We start from the raw sequence: 19,874 nt of genomic DNA, 5'->3' as shown, positions 1-19,874 counted from the left end.
TGAAAAAATAATTATTGAATTATTGACCTGTGATAGCCTCATACCAAATACTCCACTTTGCACCTACATTGTTTTTCTCATTGAAAACAAAATCAAGGGTTAAAAAGGGGTTGGTCATAAAACAAAAAAAGTTCTATCTATGGATTACATTTTTTTTTATTACTTTTATGAGAGGGACAATTTTATGTGACATAAGGGTAAAGAGTATAACTTCATTTTTAAAGGTGCCTCAATAGTTAATCCTGTAGGGGAAATAAAGATAGGGCTGGTAGATGGAAAGAAAGAAATGAAAGGAGAAGAATGAAATGGAGGAAGGTCATAATAAAGGCCATTTTTGCAAAGGTTTGAGACTCATATGTTTTTATTGCTATTTTTTTTTCATGTCAATGCAAGCCTTAACCAATATTCAATATGAACTAATCCTGCTGTTGACGGGTTCTGTGACATGCACATTCATGTCATTTTAATTTAAGAGAAATACTGAGAAGCACAAGACAAGAATGATGTGATTGACTGCCTTTGTGATACCATGCAATAGGATTTTTCTTTGTGGAATTCTTTACTTTTTCACCAACTGGATAACGTCCTCGTCCTCCATCACATGGTCCTTGCCCACCTTTTGAGGGTTGTGTTTTACAGACGATCCCCACACGAGCGCGCTGAAAAGATGGGAGGAGGGGTATTCACATGAATCATGTTCTGAATGGTTTCACGAGCTCAGACAGAAGCAAAAGTAAGCGAGCGGAAATGACACCCTCTTTAGCTGCACAAGAAGGGCCTCTCTAATCTAGTATGACACCGTTTGGCCCTGCTCCCCTCCCTGGAGAATTGCTAATGCTCAGCAGCACTAATGTATTGACTGATTGATGACCCAGAGCGCCCATTTGGAGATGGACCCCGATCCAGAGCCTCTGGTAGTTAATATGTCTCAGCAGTATCCAAGCATAAAGAGGACGACTGCTGCGACTGGTTAAACGTCTTCTTTTTTAATAGTTGGTTTGGGACCAAATTATTCTGGGGCCACATTTTCAGAAAGCTAAAAACCAAGCACCTTGAATTCTCCCTTTAATAATATTCTTTCTGTTCCAAGGGGTTCGTCGAAAACCGAATAGAAGGAAATTCGAAACAAATTTGCCACAAGAAATAATGTAAAGCCCCATGGTGGGTTATTTTCACTATTTGAGCCATTCTCAATTTTAAAAAAGCAGAGACTTGTGGCGTAACTGTATAAATTAGCTAAGAATGACAGAGTAAACCGGTGATGACATCATAGGTGGGCGACGGATCTGGGGGACAATGACTTCCGGGTGGCTAACGGGCACGTAATAAAGACCTGTTACGAACATAGTTGGACACACACAGTGTAATAATAACACGACAAGAGGGATTCACCAACGTGTGGGATTCTTTGTTTGGGCACTCGATTCTGCGGAATGATACAGTAGAGGGCAAACAAACTGTTTTTGAGTTTGCCAAATGAATGTTACTTATAGAATACCGTAGTATTGCATAAACTGAGCATTGTAAGATTTGATGTTGGTTGGTTCCTGGGCTGCATGTAAGCTAGCGTTGATTTTAAAAGATAATGTACATGGTGCAGAACGAGTGATTAGGCAGCCTACGAGTGACGAGGAAAGACAATCTCTTCCATGGCACATAATGTATGCAACTTTTTCCGTAATGGATTCAGAGTGGTCATACTAGTTGAATTGTGGTGTTTGTGTAAAAGAATACTACAATACTCTGCAACACGCACATCAAATAGACGAATGAGTGGTGAACAACATCGTCAGGTCAATGTCACCCTAATTTTACCTTTTAAATGCTGCGTGCATTGACGGACAACAAGGGATGCACATGTGATGGTAATTCCTGTTTGATTTGAGGCACTGACTGAATAAAAGGGAGTGTTCTAATTCGCCAAGAGCTTGTCACTCCACCTCCGCGCAGATTGCTATGGTAACTGAAACAGCGCAAATGCATACAAAGAAAAGAACTTACAAGCCAAATTAGGAGTCAAAATGTGTGCAGAGTACAAGAAATGAGTAAATGTTGGCATGTCTATTTGGTGTATGATCCAAGATAGCTGAATAAATAAGCACTGCTATCAATGTACCAAAGGGTAAAACACAAGTTTGTTTAGCGCAATATTGTTTGATAACCAAGACAGCGAACAAGAACTGAGGAAAAATTCTGGTATGAAAACCTGGTGCGAAAACCGCTTCAGACGAAAACTGTACAAAATGACTGACAAAATATAAAAGAAGGGTGATAAATCAAGTCCAAGATCTTCTATATGACTGGGGCTCTCCGAGTGCCTCCCACAAAAATGCTACTCAAAGATTCTCTAAATGGCAGAAGTGCTCTTATGTACTGCTGAAATACTCACTACTTGAATTCTTTGATGAGATTTTTGTGAATCTTCAGACAGAAGTCCTCCACTGCGGTATGCTGGTCAGGAAGAACCACAGGAGATGTGTAGTCCGGAAGCTGGCCTTTGGGTTTGGTGTAACTGAGAATAAACAAAACATCCCACCTTAAGTGTCTGAGCTGTGAAAACGAATAATATAAAAGACCTGCGGCATCTTTTTGCACTCTTACATGCGCACAAGCTTTAGGTAGTCCCACATCTTCTCCAGCAGGTCATCAAAGTTCCAGCGATGGTGGGCCGAGATGGGCACACAGTGCGGGACCTTATAGATGACGTCCAGCTCCTCGATGGAGATCTGGTCGATTTTGTTGAGCACGTAAATGCACGGAATGTAGACCCTGTAAGAATATAGTATTGATACTCTGAGTGGTCACGTACTGTATGTGAAAAGCCGAAGAACTTCATTTTGACTCTGATTAGGACATCCAGCTCAAGGAAGTGGGTGGCCACACTCACCAGGAACGACTCTAAGGACTGGCCACCATAGCTCTCTGTGTCTTACCGATTCCCCTCAACCACATCGATGAGGTCGTCAGCTGTGGCGTCGCTGCGGAGGGTGATGTCAGCATTGTGGATCTTGTACTCTGACAAGATCGTCTTCACTGTGTCAGCATCCAGCTCGCTTTGTGCACACTGCAGTCAGAGTAGGACACACACATTAAAAAATAGAACAAAATATGATAAATAATAATTATGATAAATTGCTGCAGAGCACAACCACTAGATGGCAGCATTGTTGAACATACATACAATAGAGGCATGATAATGGTGGCATGCGGTCCCTGTGTTTAACCTACAGTGGCTGTGAAGTTGATGCCGCCTTTGTCCTTCTTCTTGAAGCCAATGTTGGGCGGCTGCTTGTTCAGTCGAATTCCGAAGCCCTCTAGCTCATGTTCTATTAGCTTCTTGTGCACCAGAGGCTTCAGAACATCCAGCACGATCAGGATGAGGTTGCAGGTTCGAGCAACTACAACACACACACACACACACACACACACACACACACACACGATAAAGCATGAATCTGTATAGCACGTTTTTGTATTTTCTATTGTCAAAAGTTGTGGTGAGGTACCAAAACACGCTAGTTCCTGATTTAGTGGCATTTAATTTAACAGATGTCGGGCCTCAATTACTTGCCGGTTGTGTTGTCCATCTGAATAACTTAGAGCTGCACATTGTGCTACTACGAGGTTGTAATTTATATTTACTATGAACGATACCATGTTTTGCACAACTAAAACTATTTTCAGGCTCTGTAATTTTTGCTTGTTCAAAAAATATTGGCATTAACAGATGTGGCTGTAGGCAACTTCCTGACAAGATGTCAGTCGCTGCATTTAAAATATTGTGACAGGTCAGCATTCAGCAGCTTTACCTACAACTGCATTCTCTTTATTCTGCAATGCATTACATAGTCAGATTTACTGTTATATACTATTTTTATTGTGACAACTTAACTTTAAAACACTATTTTAATGGAAGTCCTCAAGCCCCTAATAAATGCCTGGTACTTTCTCCAGTTTAGTAAATCCAATACCCCTACATACAGAAATACAGACCATTACTTTAATTCTCAAAAAACTTGCAATAAATGGTTGACTTAAAGTGCATTCTAAAGAGAGAAAAACAGCTAGCATGTGAGCGCTAACAATGCGCATAACGGGACACACCTATTTCAACTATAAAGCCCTAAAAAAACCTCCAAAAAAGCACCAACAATATTCTATTTACGTATATAAACCAAGCTACAGTGACACTGTTGTAGAAGCTATCACAAAAAAACGCTTTTCTGGCGTAGTGATGCAGCGCCTCGCGCCACTACCTACAGGTAACGGCCCCACTCCAAAACAATGTGATAGGACACCAATCAGTACTGACTGGGAAACAAGAAAAAGCATATGAACAACAACGAATAGACAACCAAATTATCGATAAAGTATTAGTCCACACTCCATGTTTTGTTTATACACACCTAGAGGGACTGTGTATATACAAGTAGCTGTGATATCAGGCACTATGTGCTCCATGTATCAAAATCAATATCTTACTTGAACAGTTGTCAGTCTGGGCGAGCTAGTTTGGGGTGTCTTTTCCAGTTGATTTTGGCTTTCCATCGATGGTTACACTGTGTGCAACTCAGTGCAGCAGAAACACTTGATTTCCGTCGGCATGGCTTGGTAAGCTCCACATTTACACCACCGAGTCATGCCGGTCCTGACTCCCGGCGGTGGAGGTTTTTTAGAGGGCTTTATAGTCAAAGTAGGTGTGTCCCATTACATGCATTGTTAGCTCCCTCGTGCTAACTGTTTTTCTGTCTTTAGAACGTACAGAAAAGGGAAAGACGTGTGTTCATGTTTCACATAAGGATTGTGGCTGATGGTCAAAATTCCAAAAAAATGTATAGTCCCCCTCCCCCCCAAAAAACAGTATAACCTATTTTTAGAATATTGGCTATGTTGAACTATTGAAATTTTGCATGTTTACAAACTTTACAAATAAATTACCTGCAATAACTTGTCTGCCTCTGCCTTTGCCATCTTTGGCCCCCTCAATGATTCCGGGGAGATCCAGAAGCTGTGGGGGGAATAAAGGTCAAAACTACCTGTGTATTTAAATAATAATAATAATAATAATTTATATATATATATATATACACACACACACACACACACATAAAATTGTACCTGAATTTTTGCCCCTTTGTAGCGAATGACTCCAGGTACCGTGGTGAGGGTGGTGAACTCGTAAGCGGCGACCTCAGAGTACACGCCTGCCAGGTTGCTGAGCAGTGTCGACTTGCCCACCGATGGAAAACCGACAAAGCCAACACGGGCGTCACCCGTTTTCGCCACATCAAAACCTGAAAACAAGATCGTATTAAAAAAGCTTTGTTGTGTATTGCATCACGGGCGTATGGAGAGAGGCTGGCAAAGTTAGCGTTTCATCACTATGTTGCTTTCACATGCTCATATTTCCCCAACAAGGATCAGTAGTCAGGAGGTACTCTTGTCATCGTAACAGTCAAGCATTTTGAATGGAAAGACGTTTGATTCCAACCCTTAGATTCCACTGCCTTATTGTTCCGTCTTTCTAAAATCTTTTACTTAAACATTTTCTACATTTCAGCAATGTCGTTACCTTCTCCAGTGCCACCACCGCTGCCTCCCTTTGGCGTGATGAGCTCCCGCCTCAGTTTGGCCAGACGTGCTTTGAGCAGACCCAAGTGGTGAGCGGTGGCCTTGTTCCGCTGCGTCCTGGCCATCTACAACAACAGTCTCATTAGTTTGTCATTTAGCTTGACAATGGGCTAACAACCACTACATTTATTTAAAAAACAAACAAACAAAAAAAACTTAACATGGAATTCCTGGTGTTCATTCAAATCAATAAGTAACAAACAACCACGGCAATATACCTGTACAATAGATGGTATATACTTATTTATGTACATTTTAAACACGTATATAAGATACTTGTTTGCAAAGATTCAAGAAAGTTAATATCTGATAACAAAAAATAACGTCTGAAAACTTGTGCTTAGTAGTAACAATCTATGTAAGAGTTACAACGTAAATTTTATTCAAAGTATTAAACGACACTACTACTATTTTTGTGTGCTGTAACAAGACATTAGTCAATTCTGAAATGTAGAATAATGATTAGGCTAAAAAAATAAATGTTTCCGTCAAAAACTTTATTTCGCTGTGACACATTATGAAAAGCATTCGCCAAGGGAATAAATAACGTCACATCTGTCAAGTTTTACTGGCTAAATTCCATCTCGAGTCGGTAGTTGACAATACTTTCAAAACCGGTTGATAAAGCTTAAATTTAACATCGCAATGATGAATTTTAAAGGGTCGAGAATTGCAAAAAGTGGTTCTTACAGATCATAAAAAAGGCCACCAGCTGTGGGAGTGTGGCTAATATCAACTAGCATTACAAGCTAGCAGTTAGCTGAAGCGTGTCCGATTCATTAGCTAGCTAGCAACACATATTTCATTCATTCCTTCTTACCTCATTTTCAATCTCTGCTATTTTTGCAAGTATGCTCATGATGGCGTCCTGTCCCAACCTGCGTTAACGGTATAAATTGGGAAAATTACACATAGAGAAGTGGGCAAAGTTAAAATGTGTACGATTAGCAAGCGTACACACTACACACAGCTCTCTACGACGCAGGCGTCAACGTCCCCGCAAACTTCCGGGTGGTAAATCTCGCGAGAATGTGTGTGCTGTATCGGCAACGCTGAAATGATGCTGCCAGGACAATGATAATACCAGGACAATTCAATATCGAATTTTCTTTTACATCGCATACATGATAATCCCTATGTATGTCGTTATATTGCTTCAATTTTGGAACTTAAAATGTGTTTACTTACATCCTTCTATCCTTATATAGGTTAGGATTATTGTATTGTATTTCCCCATATGGTGTTTATTTACTCGACTGTAGAGTACCAAGTGTTTAGTAGTGGTGTGGCCTTCATTTACATAGTTTAAAAACGTCTACTTCAACTCATGGGGGTATCATATGTCAGTTACTAATGGATGCATAGCATCTAATAAACTGGAGACCACTATTTGAGGAAACAATTTAGAGAGAATGAAGGCTGCGTGGATTGAAACAAAGTAAGGTGGTCACATTAAAATCAGACACATCAGAAATCCTGTTGTCAGTCACATTTATCATTTCCACTTATGCATACAACTCACCGAAACAATTTCCTGTAAAAATAAATGCAATTTGATTGATGACATAACTTGGGGGAAAGGAAAAAAAATCAATAACAACATTCTGTAACAAAGAACCCTTAGATTGCTTTGATTTTAGTTCATATTCACTCTATATTGATTCCATTCTGATGAGTTTTAAAATCACATGCTTGGTATGCTGAATCTGTTTGTGCCCAGATCCCTGTTGTTGTTTATTACTGTAGGAGGTGTGCTTGTCCTCATCAAAATATACAAAAATAGTACTTTTCTATAAGGTAGATACGGTTTCAGCGAGTTGTTGTCATCCAGCTGAGGTGACAGCAAGCACAGAGAGCACATGAAGGAAATGGAAACACAGCAAGACAATAGTCATGATTGAGTTTGTGACATCTCTTCTGTAGATATGTTGTGTAAATAACAAAACCCATGCCCAAAATCCTCTGTTTATTTAGAATATGTAATCAAATATCAGTCATTATTGAAATGAATTGATTATTGTTATTATTATTAAAAAGTAAGTGCAGTTTGAGACTTTGATGCATTCACTTGATTATTTGGACTGTCTGTCGCTCCCGTCCTGCCTTTCAAAATAGTCATTCTACTGATGTTGATGCTGTTTTTAACCTAAAAGATTATACTTGTTTGTATTTGCCTTCTGCTGTTACCTTAGTCTTAATTGCTTTGAGGGAGACGACGTCCATGAGAAGCACTATTTTAGTGCACTAGTTTCCCACCTGCTGACAGAGGGAAGAATCATGCCACCAGAGCAACAGAAAGCAAAAAAACTGCATGTCATTATCCACTATCTTGGATTCTGTCATCAGAATTGGGATAATACTTATTGAAGCCATAAGGCTTTAAGATAAATGCAACTTGGCCATATGATGGCAAAAGTCTTCAATGGAGGCCTTCCCTTCTGTGGACCCTAGCTGCTCTCGGAGGAGGTGGGTGGTGCCGTGGACGATGACCTCCGTCGCGATGCCGACTGCGAGCGCTCGGGGCTGTGTTTGTCGTAAGGCTGGAGCTGCACCTCCAGGAAGTCCCTGTGCTGCTGGCTGATCACCTGGCTAATGAGTCCTGGCAGAGCCTGCAAGTTAGTCAGTAGAGTCTCCAGCTTGGTCTCCAGCAGAGCAATCCTCTTCTCCATGTCCTCCCCTCGCTCATTCAGGTCTGACACCATGTCGTACATGATGTTCTGAGTCTGGGACAAGGGGAGAGGAAACACAAGTTTAGCTTCAAATCTTTTACAACAGATGACAAACCTTCTACTTTAATGAACACACTTCACTGAAAGTACTTTCTGAAAAGGAAACAAGAAGAGCACAGGTTATTTTTTTAAGCCTCACACAAAAAAATCTTAAGCACTTCATCAACCCTTTATTCGGCAAGGAACCATATTTGTTACTATTTTAGTCGGGGCGTTAATTGGAAGCAGGCAATATTTGGAGAGAGGCTGTCATTTCCCAAATTGGTTCCAGCCTTGACTGCGATAAGTGAATTTCCATGAAGTAGGATTCAATATAAATACATGGAATATTTTTGTAGCTAGAGCATAGAAAGCTTGTTTATGACGTTCTAAATACGGTTTAGCCATGATATAACACTCCTATACTCACCTTTACACGCCTATTATTCTTTGTTTACACCACATTGTGCAACACTAATGCGCAGGCTTCGGGATCATTGCAGGGACATAAGAGACGGCCACCGCTCATAGCATTTAGCAACTACCGAGCTAACTAGTTCGCATCCAAATTATTTGTTCTAAACTTCAGAAAGTGTTTCCAACAGAGTGGGGAAGAACAAAGTAAGAAGCCAAAACCGTGCCACTTTCACACGGAATGGGAGCAGAAACTTCTTTTCACTCTATCATGTCGGACATGCTGTGGCTGACACCGTGCACTGCTCAGGTAATGTAATCTCAAGTAATGTCTCATCAGTGGAACATTACTGATGCCAAGTGGTCAGAAGACTACATATGACTTGTCTTTCAATATTTTTGACTAATAATAAGCCATAGTCAACCACAAAACAGCGATGATTTATTAATACATTTTGAAAAAACATGATAGAGCGAGGGAGAGATTTTCAAACCACGTTGTAACTATAGAGTGCATGAGAAAGTGAAAAGAAAAACATAGCTCTCATATGGTTATTTAAATAGCATATGAAGTATATTGCACAACATGGCAACAACAGAACCAATGTTGCAATAACGGTAAGGCGCAAACTGTGTACTGGTAAGTGCAACCAATATTTTAAGACACGTTCAGAGGTAGGCAAGGCGGCTGCATGCCGACCACGCCTGATACTTTAAATGCAGCTACTGTCATGCTGTGTCATTGTGTCATCATGAGGTTGCCTACAGCCACGGCTGTTATTCCCAATGTTTTTGTTACACTGGCACTAATTAGAGACCCCTGAGTTTTTTTTTGTTCTGGTAGCAAGCACCCGGTGACTGTAGGACACTTGGCGGTTAACTGCACAAAGGTGTAAAATTTACAGTACATGTACACTATTGATCAGCAGTAATCAGGAAAAAAAAGACGTGCTTTAGTATGTTCTGCATTGATGTAGCTCAGCCTTATACTTCTTTAGGCAGCAAATGAAATAAGACTGAATCAACAGCGCCTCTGCTATTTGAAGCCAAATAGTGCACTCCATTTCGCTGCAAATGAATCAGTTCCACAAAATCGATCAGTTCTTTAACAATCAATAATGATGCACACAACTAGGTTGAAATGTTATTTCAATAAGTGACCAAAGACCAAACATGTACTGTATTAAAACAGTGAGTGTCAGGTTATTATTCCCTACCAAAAACAGCCTAGCTGCTATAAAATTATAATAGCTGATCAGTAAAGCCAAGTAGAAAAAAGTATAATAATAACTAACTCAGTGTATCCAAAGAGGAGTAAAGGTTAAAAGCAGAACACCACATCCAGTATGGTTGGCGGCACATTCAATAGCACAAGCACATCCGTTATTTTTACAGCTGCACCCTCCAGACGCAGCAGCCTATTTAGCAGAGAAGACGCCAGGCCAGGAGGGTAGATTTTATATGAGAAAGGTATTCATGTTTGCATGCACAGTCAGTGAGTACATTAGCCTGCATGAACTTGAGTTGAAGGAAAAAGGAGCTGCTGACATTTATATACTTTCTACTCCTCTCATGCATCTGGTCACAGACCTTTACACACATATACGACGTTCTGGAACTGCAGGGGTTCCTTAACCGACACACTCAATGCCTGTACAGTGGAAGTGGCATCTGTAAAGCTGACATTAAAAAAGATGATGTTCGCTGTCAAGAATAGAGTGAACCTTGTCAGAGCGGGGCAAGAAAGTAAGCAAGCCACAAAAAAAAAAAGTGATGCCTAGAACTACCTCAGTTCATTCACATACACACAATAGAGATAGCTCGCTAATAAAACAGCAGCGCCTACCAAAACACATCAACAACCTCTGAGATGAATTAAAGCGGTTTGCTTATGTTCGAGAGCATGGTTTTTCCACTAAATTGTTCTGGAGGCTACATTTTCAGAAAAATAAGGACTGGGGGTTCTGAACGTTTCCCTTCATTATTATACTTCATGATGTACAATATATATACTACCAGTCAGTATACTTCATGATGTACAATATATACACTACCAGTCAGTATATTTCATGATGTACAATATATATACTACCAGTTAGTATACTTCATGATGTACAATATATACACTACCAGTCAGTATACTTCATGTTGTACAATATATACTGTACACTACCAGTCAGTATACTTCATGATGTACAATATATATACTACCAGTCCGTATACTTCATGATGTACAATATATACACTACCAGTCAGAGTTTGGACCACAGAAATAGAATAAAGGATCTTTGGCAAGTGTTTTTGCAGTAGGTCTTTAAAAACATCGCCATGTAGAGGATCTTTGACTAGCATACACATAATGTTTGTTTTCTTATTCCAGCCACTCTACCTTGGTTTTTGTCGTTTCTCTGCATTTCTGTAATGTAACAGTAATAATACTATGAGAAAAGATGCAAAATAGTAATTCATCCTCCTCGTAGGTCCAACTTTTACCGCAGCTACATGAAAGGCAACTTGCAGCTACACTGCCCTCTTGTGGTGGCGACACCCTTACACAACAACGGGGCAAAGAGGGAGCCACTTGAGTGCATAAGCCATCCTTTCCAGTGCGACTCCCTATAGTCATGCAGCTGTTTTTATAGCATGAGGTATTGCCAAATATTAGACTCAATGACACGTTGGAGCCGACCCAGTTTGACTGCAATGTTTTTTGATAATGTCAGAGAGCCCTCCTCCCCACTTCTGTGTGTGTGTGTGTGTGTGTGAATCATCAGAACCCAGAGTGTCTTTTCCCAGGTTAGTGGTTCTGCTGTGTCAGGTTGGCCCGCTGCCCAGTCTTTCCCTTAAACTTCTGTTTAGTGTATCTGGAGACAAACTTTCAGAAAGTACAGTGCGTGCACACATAGACACACACACACACACACACACACACACAAGAAGGTGTACTGTAAGAAGACATTGACAAGAGGCGAGTGCAGACAACCAGAATGCATGTGAAACGCCTGTCTGTTCATTTGACACCTGTAGACTTTTTGGGTACAAGATTGAAGTAGCATGCATGGCAATAAGACAACAAGAAAAATAAGGGAAGCAGCTTATCAGTCTGTCCTGTGTGCAATGTGCAATGCAGCAGAGAACCGTGATAGTCCGTTGCTTACCTTGGCAAGGTCCACTAGAGAGTTTGCTTGGTCATTCAGCTTGCGTTGCTCCATTTTAACACTTCTCAATCTGAACACAAGACCATCCAGAGGCCAGTAAATGAAGGCTGCCATCAATAGGGAATTTGGGGGTGCGGGGTTAGCTTTGTGCACACACAGGGCATACACACGCAGTCCTGGGACATGCACAAGGATGTGTATAGAGAGAATGCAGGGGAGAGGGTCACTCTTTTTGGTTTGAGCTGCATGCAAGTGGAAAGGAGAGTTACTGTACAGTATGTCCTGCTTTGCTAGTACAAACAATGCTACAGCTATGAAGTGTTCACATATTGGTTGCTCTGTTGAAACTTTCTTCAATGCAATTACATAAACACTGGCTTGCAGACACTACATTTTTACATTCTGACAATAGCAGTTTGTGCATTACTTATCTGTCTTACAGTCAGTGATGTTTTGAGTTGGCCTTGGTTAAGCAAAGTGCATCCATGCAAATGATAAATTATTAATTGGGCCAAAGAGGAAAATGCTGTTGATATTGTACACACCCACTCACAATAGGTCAGCATCTGAAATTTAACTGTACTTTTTTTTAAATGTCTGAAAACAATTTAGATAAGTGTTGGTGATTTTATTTTCTTTGTACAAAATATTTTATTGTATTGTAATTATTTTCCCTCAAAACCTTATTTGCAGCTGAAATTCAATTTATATGAATTTAAATAATACTTATTATTATTATTATTATTACATATTTGCATTCCTGACAATTTGGGCAAATAAAGAGTGATTTTATTTTTGTTTTTTATGTTTTATTGTCATTTTTACACCACTTTACTACACCCAAAACCCTGTCTGCATTGAAAAGGTCGTTTGAATTAATTGAATTTACATTCCTAAGAAAATAAAATCACAAATGTAAGAGTTATTGTACTTATTCTTTAGATTTTATTAGTGTTCATTCCTAAGAACAATTTAAAGAGTGTCATTATATTTCATTTTATTATAGTGGCATAGAAAATGGATGGATGAATCATTTTTTTATACCCCAAAAACCGTTAAAGCTTATAAAACTCTAATTAAATCTAATTTTGGAGGAAAATATAATTGATTGTATTGCATTTTTAAAAATATATTTAATTGTAATTTTGTGCTGCATTTATATAACACCATAAATCTTTTTCTAAATGCTTTCTAAAATCTGCGATTCTTCTCCAGTGACCTTAAACAACAGCTGTTGGCCACATATGCTTTAGAAACATTTCAAAAATGTACTGCATCTCCCCGTGAATAAAGTGCTTGTAAAGTTGTATTTAATGCACTTAAAGGGATCATTTGGTTATGGAAATGTCAGAACACCCACAAGGGGACTAAATCTGCTGATGCTTGCTCTTATGCAATGATGGAGGAGCATCTTTTGTCCTGAAGACAGGCACGTTTGAGCAGCAGAGGGCGCCAAAGGAATCAAGGAAAAAAATGTCCTGAACCCAAAACATCCCATTCGGAGCTAAAATTACTCTTTGTCCAAAACGTGACTTGTGTTGTGGGTAATGTGGAATGATGAGACATGAGCCTGCAGTTGATGTAAGGACTTGGTAGGGTAATGTATTTCACAGCTGGATGACCAATAGCAGTCAAGCGGTGTCGAGGTCAGCACGGGAGGACCGCTCGCCTTGCCTTTTATTTTCTCTATGTCCCCCATGCCTCGGTCAATCACTCCTCATGGGCAGTTGTGCATACGAACAGCCTCTCTGAATCTGCTTGCTATTCATAAGGAGAGAGTGGCAACACAAAGCTCCTCTAACTACGCTATTTATTTTTGCATCGCTCTCTTCATTGGAATCCTTGTGGAAATGATATTTGGTCTTGCGTGTAACGGACAGAGAGGGCATTTGTTGACCGTGTCATACTTTTATCATGACTGACAGTTTTACGGTGTCAGTCAAATGAAGGCCCGGTGACGTCACCCTGACCTTCTTCTGGAGTCACGTTCTTCCTCTCATATCTCGCCGCTAAAAGGCACAGAGTCACTCAGATGGTCTGCTCCTCGCCTTGACTCTCATGTTGACCTTGGGGATGGACAGGGAGACAGCCATCTATAGGATAGATACAGTTGAACCTCTAAAGTTGAGGTAGGTCATACAATTCGGGCTTTGATTAACATTTTCAAGAAAAAATATGTGTCTGAAGAAAAACTTCAATGATATCAAGCATGACATGACGTGAGATGTCAGCATTAACAACACCCTCAACAAGGGAAACTACGAGAGAGAACTGGAAAGTCATCACTTTTGCATTACTGTCGTCATTTTACACAGTTAAGAAGGAGTGTTTTATTGTTTATATGTTTTACTATCAATTGTGGGTTACTTCTTTTTACACTTGTGTACAATTTAAGAATGCTAAAATATGAGATGAGAGGGGCTCACCTGCAACACGACTCATCTTCAAGTTACAATTTCGATTTGAGTGCGATGTTTCTTGCTTTCATGTTTCATGACTATCAAGGGTTAACTTTGTTGTGCACTTGTGTGACAGACACAATGTTTGAAAATGTGTGACATTTTTTTGTGTGTGACAATTTAAAAGTGTTTTAAAAATGTTATATGCAAGGTAGCCTGTTGCGAGAGTCACCTTTGCATCACGATTTTGTCATTCGTCGTTTAACACTGCTGTGTTTTATTGTTTGTATGTTCTATTATCAATAGCGGTTAACTTCTTTTTACACTTGTATGACTGTTAGGAACATCAAAATAGTGCTTAAAATGCCTGCACAGATAATAATGGCTTTATGGTGACCATTTGGATTATTTCCATTATTTCCTGTGGGAAAAACAGATTTGAAATTCTGTGTTAGAAGTTCCACTGTATTATTATGGACTAAAACACTTAAATTTAGTAAGATTTGTACAAAAAGAAGACATTTTTTGTGATATTTCAAAAGTCCTAATCACCTCACTGCTTTGATATTGTAGCAGAATAAAATATTTACATTGGCAAAATAAAAGTTTTAGAGTACTATGTCCTCCATGTTTATTGATTTTTCTAGTAGCAGGACTCATTTTTTCTTTGGGTTTGTTTTACTGGAAAATGCAGTCGTCCCTCGCTTTATCGTCGCTTCATTATAGCTCCCTCACTATATTGTGGTTTTTAAAAAAAAAAAAGAAAAAAAAAAGAGACATGACGTTAGATTACTTTACCATTCACATTGCATGGAGACAAGGCTACTGAGCCAGCCGAGCCGAGTCGACATGACATTGTTGAGATCAAGTGGAAAAAAAGGTTCTCCTCTCATTCTGTGTGGAAGTGGTATGTTTTTGGCTTCTTTGCCCTTCTTGCCCACTCTGTCTGAAACAGTTCCTTAAGTTTAGAATAAGTCAGTTGGAGAGGCTATATGTCCCTGCAGTGATACCGTAGCCCGTGATGGAAACAAAGCATAATAGAAGTGTAAAAGAAACTAATGGGGTGTTATTTCATCTCTAATAATGTTAAAAAACGTATTTAGAAAGTAATAAACAGGTTTTCTATGCCCTAACTGCGAAAATATTCTATTAATATTGAATCCTACTTCACAGAAATCCACTTATCGTGGTCCAGTCGGGTCTAGGCTTGGGCCGATTACCGGTTTCAAGGTACACCACTGTATGAAAAAGTACCGGTTTCAAAACCACTAAAATTTTGTGTCATACCATTTCTATGATATGAGAGAGAGAGGTCCAGCGCAGCCATTACGTGGAAATACTTTGTCACGTCCTATGTTACTCCTCACAGTCGGAACTGGGCTTCGATGTGTTGAAACCAAAGGCGTGTGGTGTGTTGCTATACGTCGGGCATAGATAGTACAGGCGTGTTAGTCGCCTCGTTGGCACTGAGCGGCGCTGGTATGGCCGTGCTGTTGTCGACATATTACTCAGGTCAAGGGTCACCAAATGTGGCAATGTGATTGTTTACTCTCCACTGAACAACAAGCAACAACCACTCAACAACGTCTCAGTTGCTTACAACAATCACATGACCCAGAAAAGGACGTTCGTGTAAGTGTGACCCGCTACTATAAAATTATCACGTAACATTATGAGTTTAACAAAAATATTTATGTTGTGACCTTCTTGGGTCACTTGACTGCAATTTGCTTAAAATATCTATTGTGTTGTGACTTGAGTTGCAGGATTAGCCACAGTAGACTGCACTGAGAACTGCATTTTATTTATTATTGATTTAGGAAGAATTCAGTTATTTTTTGTCATTTGTTTTGCATATGTTGCAATTTTGTGTTATATCATATGGTTTTAAAATGACCGTTTTGACTTTCACTTCTTAATAAACATATTTCAAAATCACACATTTTAGAGCTGTAATTATAATACCGTGAAACCATAATATTTTTGCCCAAGGTTATCATACCGTCAGGATCTCATACCAGCCCATGCCTAGTCTGGACCCAATTAACCACGATAAACGAGGGATGACTGTAGTCCAGTTCAAATATAAAGAACATTTTGTACGTTTCCTGCTAGCTATAAATGCAGCTTTCAGGTTCGAGCTGGGCCTATGACTAAACTTGAAAAGAGAGAGCGATGACATGGCATGACATCTTTGCAACAGTGTCATCCAACATGGAAATAGAGGAAATGTGGCTGCAAATGTAGGAACAGGCCAAACAATGGTTCCACACACCGAAAGATGACCCCCGAGCCCTGATCGGGGTGACAAACAACAAAACACACAGTAAGTTCAAATGTTGCGCTAGCTGTAGAGCTCTAGTCGTCATCCTTTGGTACATGAAAGCACAGTTGATTGGGAGTTTAATCAGTGGCTTTCTGATTAAAAATCAGATTTTCATCACATTCATGCAGAAATGGAAAGAAGAACACCCCCCATCACTGATAATTGAAATTCACTTGACATGCGTGTGCTGGTGTGTTTACACGGCACAGTATGTGTCTCCTCCATGATAACACCAGCGCTGATTTCAATGACACTTGTGACACAATATTGTGCGTGTATCATTGCATAAGTAAAGGCATGAATTTCACTTATCAAATGGAGGTGTCATTTTTTTAGTCATATTATCGGGTTCAAGGACAAGCTCTCGTCAGCATGCACACAACAGGTCTGGGTCTAAATGTGAGGCGAACACTTACTTTCGAGCTCTATTGCATTGTGTCGACAACAAACAGGAAAAAAAGGGAACATGAAGTAGACAAATGAATTATTGCAACATCAGATAGACATATTCAGATGGCAAAAATCGCTTTGTCTTGAGTCTGGCTGCTGTGCAAACCTCATCACCGCCGTCTTGACTTATTGCTTTGGCAACCACAGTGTTATCTCTCTGCAGTCTTGCTTGTTTGCCGCTACGCTCGCTCTCTCTTGGCTGCATTCAATCCCCTTCTTACACGAAGCAATCACACACACAAACTCAAGAGGCAACAACACAACCTTGGTGCTGACGTCAGGCGTTTTACACTCCACCAAACCAGACAAGACAGACAGCCGGTGCCTCAAAGCGTCGACAGCCTTCCAGCTGTTTGCACCTCACATCATCTATTGCCGCAAGAGAGGACGTTTCACAACAATGTGATGTGATGTGTCACATTGCCGCAATACAAGTCACACCATGCATTCAGAAAGCATTGCAAACTATACTTGCAAAAGCAGGTGCTATGAGGTACTTTTAGCACTGGTCAACCGCAGTCCCCAACATCCTGAGATGATACCATATGCTGGTCGTGGTTACAAGGCTACACACATGCTTATTAGCTATGGAAAACAACAATAATAGTATTACAGTAGAGTATACCACAGTCTCCATTTTGCTCCAGTGTTCCATTTTTTTGCTGCCCTCAGTCTCCTCTTGAATAAAATTGGACACCTTACAAAGAGCCACATGCAGAGAATTACAAACAGGAGAGTCTCGTTCTCTTCCATTGTTGTTGGTTGTTAGTGTGTTTCATTCTGACTGATGGTTCACTGCGGCATGTTTTTCATATAATTTCATATAATAAGTTAAAAATTAAAAATCTCTCCCTGTATCGCCTGCTTGCATTAAAAAGAAAACTGCACTTCTTTAAAAAGTTTACCCATCATCCACAATCCTTATGTGAGACATGAACACGCGTTTTTCTGTTTATTGTGTGTTCTAAAGATATAAAAACAGCTAAAAAAGAGGCAGCGAAGATCGCACGTAATGGGATGCAACTATTACACCTATAAAGCCTTCTGAAAAAACCTCCAAAAAGCTCCAACAACGCCCCCTTTACATTAATGTGACCTGTGTATTAAACAAGCAACAGCGACATTTTTATTATTAGTACTTTACTAGCGTAGTGACACCTCGTCACACCACACGGGCTAGCTACTAGCTTCACCACACACTTGTGCATAGCACCGGGCTCACCACGCGTCAGGCCACAAACATATTTGAGCTGCTGCCACTGCTGCTGTGTTTTTGTTTTTGAGTTGGAAAAGTTAATGCTAGGTGTAGCGTTCGTTTCTATGTTGCTATGTGAAATCAATGCGCCCAGGAAGGAAGTTTCAGGAATGCTTAAAACGACCAAAGTACAGCAAAATACTATAAGTATTACATGTTATCATGAATCTGCCTGTTACTACATGGTTACAGCATGGATATAAAGCGATAAAGCATTGTTGGAGGTTTTTGGAGGTGTTTTAACAGCGTGTGGGCAATGTCTTTAGAATGCACAGAAAAGAGAAACGTGTGTGTTCATGCCTCACATAAGGATTGTGGATGATGGGCATAATAAAAAAAAAAAGTGCAGTTTTCCTTTAATGCCCCATCCTCTCTGATGAAGCAAAACATCTTTGTGGTGGACGACTACAAATCCAATGTCTGAATACTTCCTGAATGCATTGTGCATGGCTACTTTGATCTGCTTGCTGTTAGCCATTTCCTGTCCTACATTCATCTTGACACAAGTATCACGCTCTGATCAGCCGATACTTCAGGCTCTCCAAACAAGACAACACACACACACACACAACACACAATCTTTACAGGATGCTGAGCACTGCCTTCCACACAGAGACGGACGTGACTCTTTCCTTCTCAATCTGCTTCCTTCATAGATTTACTTTTAGCTCCAAGGGAGCGCCATAATGAGGAAAGCGCTAGGATCGTGTGACATCATCGCTTCAAACTGTGAGGACATTATGACTTGACGAAGCGTAAAAAGAATGACGACTTTGAGAACGGCACCAAATGCGGATGCGGGTTGCAGCAGCAGCAGCAAACATTTTATGGAAAGTCTTTAAAATAAAAAACAAAAATGTCAGGAGGATTCATGAGCAAACGAAAGTCACATACAAAAGGCCCATTTAGAGACATAAAACTACAGATAGCCAACAAACACACGCAGAGCAGGATATTTTAAGGTCTAAAAAAAATAGATAAGAGCACATCTAGTCGCATTTGGTTGAACAAAGCACTGAGCTGATTGCTACTGAAAGAAGCCTCTGTGTCAGTGAAGAAAAACAGCAGCAAGGTGAGGCTAAAATCAATACTTTAGTGGAGTCACAGCACACTTTGGGTGTCCTCAGAGGCTAAAAGACCGGCTGACAGGTGAGAGTGTGAACGGAGCCCGTTAGAACCAGCAAAAAAACCAAGCAGTTCAGGTCTGCCTAACAGCAGACCCAACACATTCGGTGTGACAGCGAGAATACAATCGATGTTTTGTTGCAAAATGTGTATCTCCACAGCTGTGCACAAGGGATATTTTGCATAACTCATTCCAAGGAAAAACCTCTTTTACATATCAATCCAACCTAGTTCTTAATATAAAGGGATTACAAGAGCCTTTTATGTGGCACTGAGTGAAATTTTTGCATATATTCTCCCATGCAGCACCCACACAGAGAGTCACAGCAACTCCTCAGCTGTGAAATGAAAGTGCAGTCAAGAAGGGTAGAAGATCCTTCAAACACAGCGTGAGCTCGTTTGGTTTGC

At 40.1% G+C, this 19,874-nt stretch overlaps 2 protein-coding genes across 8 annotated transcripts in view; both read right to left on the bottom strand.

Moving 5' to 3' along the window:
• Positions 1-327: 327 nt before the first annotated feature.
• On the bottom strand, positions 328-6,636 carry drg1 (developmentally regulated GTP binding protein 1). Of its 3 annotated transcripts, none has more exons than XM_054756972.1 (10): positions 6,589-6,636; positions 6,452-6,509; positions 5,573-5,696; positions 5,119-5,294; positions 4,939-5,008; positions 3,229-3,398; positions 2,934-3,064; positions 2,602-2,769; positions 2,390-2,512; positions 328-659 (listed from the first exon to the last, which is right to left on the bottom strand). In XM_054756972.1, exons 2-10 carry the CDS (start codon positions 6,488-6,490, stop codon positions 560-562), a joined length of 1,101 nt encoding a protein of 366 aa, XP_054612947.1. In that variant the 5' UTR covers positions 6,491-6,509; positions 6,589-6,636; the 3' UTR covers positions 328-559. The 3 variants fall into 3 exon arrangements, with proteins under 3 accessions (XP_054612947.1, XP_054612948.1, XP_054612950.1); XM_054756973.1 differs by having other exon boundaries at positions 6,593-6,628; XM_054756975.1 differs by having other exon boundaries at positions 6,600-6,618.
• A 482-nt stretch (positions 6,637-7,118) lies between these two features.
• Positions 7,119-19,874, bottom strand: part of kcnn2 (potassium calcium-activated channel subfamily N member 2) — a 29,596-nt gene continuing 16,840 nt past the window's right edge. For 2 of the 5 annotated variants that reach the window (XM_054757720.1, XM_054757721.1), the window contains exon 7: positions 12,026-19,873. In XM_054757720.1, coding sequence (XP_054613695.1) covers positions 19,801-19,873 — 73 coding nt within the window. In that variant the 3' untranslated portion in view covers positions 12,026-19,800. Of the gene's footprint in view, positions 8,355-11,433; positions 11,629-11,911; positions 11,982-12,025; position 19,874 lie in introns of those variants that run through there. The other 3 variants (XM_054757724.1, XM_054757723.1, XM_054757722.1) reach the window with 3 other exon arrangements.

The sequence above is a fragment of the Dunckerocampus dactyliophorus genome, chromosome 17 (genome assembly GCF_027744805.1).
Source record: "Dunckerocampus dactyliophorus isolate RoL2022-P2 chromosome 17, RoL_Ddac_1.1, whole genome shotgun sequence".
NCBI classification, from domain to species: domain Eukaryota; kingdom Metazoa; phylum Chordata; class Actinopteri; order Syngnathiformes; family Syngnathidae; genus Dunckerocampus; species Dunckerocampus dactyliophorus.
This window is presented reverse-complemented; position numbering and strand designations above follow the sequence as displayed.